The sequence below is a fragment of the Aegilops tauschii genome, chromosome 3 (assembly GCF_002575655.3).
Source record: "Aegilops tauschii subsp. strangulata cultivar AL8/78 chromosome 3, Aet v6.0, whole genome shotgun sequence".
Taxonomy (NCBI): domain Eukaryota; kingdom Viridiplantae; phylum Streptophyta; class Magnoliopsida; order Poales; family Poaceae; genus Aegilops; species Aegilops tauschii.
The window spans coordinates 91,646,992-91,651,403 of record NC_053037.3 but is presented as its reverse complement, the minus strand read 5'-3'; the positions used below and the strand labels follow the sequence as shown (position 1 = coordinate 91,651,403).

General features: G+C 43.6%; 1 protein-coding gene across 2 annotated transcripts; it reads left to right on the top strand.

The window, feature by feature from the left end:
• Positions 1-1,427: 1,427 nt before the first annotated feature.
• Positions 1,428-3,758, top strand: LOC141020936 (uncharacterized). 2 transcript variants are annotated; one of them, XR_012180931.1, is made up of 6 exons: positions 1,428-1,984; positions 2,069-2,129; positions 2,244-2,353; positions 2,471-2,642; positions 2,846-3,065; positions 3,184-3,758. XR_012180931.1 is itself a non-coding variant. In XM_073495905.1 (5 exons), the coding sequence occupies exons 1-4, from the start codon at positions 1,978-1,980 to the stop codon at positions 2,626-2,628; spliced, it is 336 nt and encodes a 111-aa protein (XP_073352006.1). In that variant the 5' UTR covers positions 1,428-1,977; the 3' UTR covers positions 2,629-2,642; positions 2,846-3,175. The 2 variants fall into 2 exon arrangements, 1 of the variants encoding a protein (XP_073352006.1); XM_073495905.1 differs by lacking the exon at positions 3,184-3,758 and having other exon boundaries at positions 2,846-3,175.
• Positions 3,759-4,412: the final 654 nt, after the last annotated feature.

Sequence of the window (4,412 nt, the reverse complement as noted above, 5' to 3'; positions counted from 1 at the left end):
CTTATTAATTTGTTTGTTTCACCCTCTGACTGGTGGGACCCAACGTACTACGTGGAGAGAGGTAAGGTGACTAAGGCTGCATTATTTCTGCGCCACTGTGGATAGTCTTACCACCAAAGCCACATGACACGATTATGATTGAAATCCCAATGACTCCCACACACAAAAAAACACGGCATGCTTGTCACACGAATGCAGGAATGTATAAAAGGTTATTTCCCTCTCGTTGAACATAACGGGAGGGTTGTGTAGCTGGTTAGCCTGTTCGCTCATCAAACTTGAGGTCTCGGGTGGATTCTTTGACTGGTCAAAATGTTTTCTAGGGTTTGCACGCGTCACACTCTCTCTCCAGTATATATATACACGCTGGAGCCTCAGCGCTTGTAGTTGCTCTCTTCACACTCTCTTGCCCTCTCCAGCTGGAGCCTCAGCGCTTGTAGCTGCTCTCTTCACACTCTCTCGCCCTCTCCAGATCTAAACAAACTTTGTTGGCCTCTCTCTCCCCTCACTGCTGCTCAAAGAGCCGGCAGGATCCGTCCGCCAGGAAGGGAAGGAGGTTTAACGCTGTCGCCGTCGGCGAGGGACTACCGGCGCAGCTGTTCACTTTCCACCCAGCGGCGGTGCGGGAGGGCCTTCGACCCCTTCTTCTTCGCCGCCGTCCCGTCGCCCACCGAACCACGCCCCAAGAACCTTAAGGTATAATTTACTTACTTCACATGCATTGCTCTAGCTGCATGTATACCATGAATCTAGGACGTGGTTCAAAGAGGAAAGGAGTGGGGGAAAGTAGTGGGAAAAGTTGTATATAGCATGAATCTAGGACGTGGTTCAAAGAGGAAATGAAGGGGGAAAGTTGTATAACATGAATCTAGGATGTGGTGCAAAGAGGAAAGAAATGGGGGAAATTAGTGGGGAAAGTTGTATCGCATAAATCTAGGACGTGGTTCAAAGAGGAAAGGAAGGGGCGAAAGTACTAGTTCAAAAAGGAAAGGAAGGGACAAGGCTGTAGAGTTTGAGCAGGACTAGATTTGCTGCGCTCACATAGGGAAAGGTGTCTAAAGATAACAAAACTGGGACCAACACAAATATGCTCCTTGGTTGTTTGTTCTTTGTTGCAACAGACTGTGCATGACCACAGTACATCGGTAGATGCACATGGTGCTGGTGCGTCCACTGTCCCGTGCAACTCATTAGCTGTTGTTAATCTAAGGCCCTGTTTGGTTAAAAACTCCCTAGTCCCTACCTGCTTGGTTCCAGGGACTAAACATGGACTAGAGGTTATTAAATGACATGCTAAAAGACCATGTTACCCCTAGTAATGAACTAATAGAGACAAGGTGCGATGCGTGGCAGGGGCAACTGTTGGAAAAAGTCCCAAAAAGACTCCCTCGGGGTCTTCTTTCTTTAGTCCCAAATGCCCACTTTTAGTCCCTAAAAGTCCCTCCTGTTTGGTTTAGATGGGACTGACACGGAGTTTTTTTAGTCCCTACACCGAAATGTCCCTGTAAACAAACACCCTCTAATAATGCCGCTGGAAAATTGATGCAATGCCACAGTTAAAAGCAAATGACATGTTTAACGAATTTTATTGATAATATAATCTCTATGTTAATATTAATCAGTGCCACCGTTTGAGAAAGGCTACCGTCTTGCTTTCTTTCCAATTTAGATAAGGTAGATGCTTCTTTTTGTTGGCTTCTGTGTCATCCACCGTTATTGACCACTAATTGTTTCCTTTGCACCTCTGTGTAAACAGGGTTATCTACTTCACCTCGTTGCCATTGTGACCTTTTGTTGCACTGCACAAAACACTTTTGTTTTAAGAGTGTTTTGTGCAGTTCAACCAAAATGTCACACCGACAACGTTGCTTGATTGCTTGATCTTAGTGGAACTGCACAAGAGGAGATCTTACTTCCTATCCGTTAAGGCGAATTTGGTTCAGATCTTCTTCTTGTGAGTTGTTTGAATACCGCGTCATGAGAGGTCAGTACTAGCCTTCTTTCACATGATTCTGCAGTGTGCTTTCATATGTTGTGCTACTTGTACGATAATGTTGCTTGATTTTAGTGAACTGCACAAATGGAGACAAGACTTCCAATATGTATGTGCACCGTAATATCCCATTGAGGTAAGATAAGGATATTTCACAACTACTGGCCTGTATTTTGCCACTTTCATTAGAAAATTAAGTTTAGTACTATACTTGCGCTCCCTAATTGACATGCCAAATCTTACATTGAAGGCGAAGCTTGTCTGTTATTGAACCAAGTGATGAAGGGGAAGAACAAGCGGAAGAAAAACAAAAATCAACTCCCGATGCTGTAATGAAGCACTGGAACTGTGATGACACAAGTAATGATATAGTTTTGCATCTTAATTTATTGCTATGGCTGGAACGAGCAATTGTTTTGCCACTGATTTGATGCCACTCTTAATGTAATATGTAATTATCTCTACTTGTGCAAACAGGGATCTTCTTTGAAGATACCATATATTTTAGTGGAACTGCACAAGAAGATGTTGGACACATTAAATTAATCGAGGAGTATATAGAAAGCATGGCCACCACCGTAGATAGCAACAGATGGTTCCGGAGAAGTGCTTCATCTATATGCTCTACACAATAAGCCTCCTGACAAAGGTTGGTACTCGCCCACTGATTTCATCCATATGATTGAGCTTTTTTATCTCTATTGGTGTTGTGCTACTGTTTAGATACTGTCATGAAAAAGTGGTATTGTCCTTGAGAAGTGCCTCATCTGTGCTGTTTTAAATATTTCCTTTCCTTTTTTCGAGCAAACAGGGATGCTAGCATTTAGTAGTCCTCTTGTCTTTGCACAACAGGATCATCTTCCTCTGAAGAAGAATATGGAGTACGTGAAGTGACTAGTTCCGATTATGCCAGGATGAAGAAGCCCTGTCTATCTTCTCATCAGAAGGAGCAGTTGAAGGATGGTTACATTACTCCCCACAAGACCAAACTAACTTCAGCTCAGAAGGACTGACAAATCTCCATTTTTTTGCTGTGATGCGCGAGTACAATGTTGTTCTAGGATTCTTTCTAGTGAGTTCCATTTTTCTAAAAGTGTGCTCTACATGGACCATGTATGTGCCTGTTGAAACTGTCAATTCATAGTACAGTTTGCTTTATACTAATCACTTTTTTGTATTTGTGCAAATAGGGGTGCTCAGCTTGATTTCAATGGGATTTGCACAAAATGTTCATGAATACATCGAATCATTCATTTCCACCACAAGAAAGGAGGTGCCGATAAGTTCAAGGCGTTGCAACATATAAGGGCGAAGTCATACAAGCTACGCGCGAATTTGGTTGATTTTGGTGGAACTGCACAAAAAGAACAACTGGTTTATTTAGCACGAGGTGCCATGTCAATGTCCGAACTGATGGCAAACCCTGCTCATTCCACAATCGTAGGCATTTGATATTTTGGAATGGGACAACCTTGTCAAATTTTGCTCATTGATTTTAGCAAGACATGCGTTTCATATTTTCGAATGGGACGCCCTTCGCTGTCAGCAGCGTCGATCAATTTTTTCTTTATTCTTTAGTTGTGAAGTAAATATTGCCTCTGACATGTGAGTCGCTGAGATGCATAATCATCGATTGTTTTCAATGTTCTCTATGAATTGCCAGGCCAGTGTGTTAGATTGCAATGTACAGAAACGCTAAAAAGCTGCTCAAACTCTTTGTACTCCTTCTGTTCCTTTTTACTTCGCACATTGTGAAAGTGCATACTTTTTTGTATAAGATTGGTTAAAGTAGAGATACTTTGACTGCAGACAAAACTTGTATGCAGACTAGAAAGGACCGGAGGGAGTACATGTGAAACTGCTGCAAACGAGGTGATCACCCTGGGAATAATGCTAGTACGTATTGTTTTGCATGTTCATCCAATGCCAGTGATACAGGAATTTGAACTAATCGAAATAAATTCATTCATACACGATCGGATTTCATATAAACATGTCGGATTTCATTACATTTCATACATTGTTCAACTAAAAAGGGGTGCGCTGGAGGTATAATCAATTAACCGAAGCTACCCACCTGTGTCCCGCTGAGCCGAACAGAAGCTTCAGTGACTTAACTGCAGGTGCAGTTACATAACTGACATATGGCCTGTTGGGCCCATGTGTCAGTCAGCCAACTGCACCAGCAGTTAAGTAGAAGCAGCGTTCTTCTCCAGCGCAGCTCTCTGACTCCACGTCGCCGCCAAGAAGCTAACCGGCCGTCAATGGTCAACCCGCCTAGCTTGGCTTCAACCGGAGGGTATCAGCGGTGGCCTTACTTGGACCCGAGCAGCGGTGACCTACCGTGTTCTACTCTTCCTCATTTTCTGTGTGGCGTGGCCTCGTTGGCAGCGGGGCGGGGCCTCGGCGAAGCCGGCGA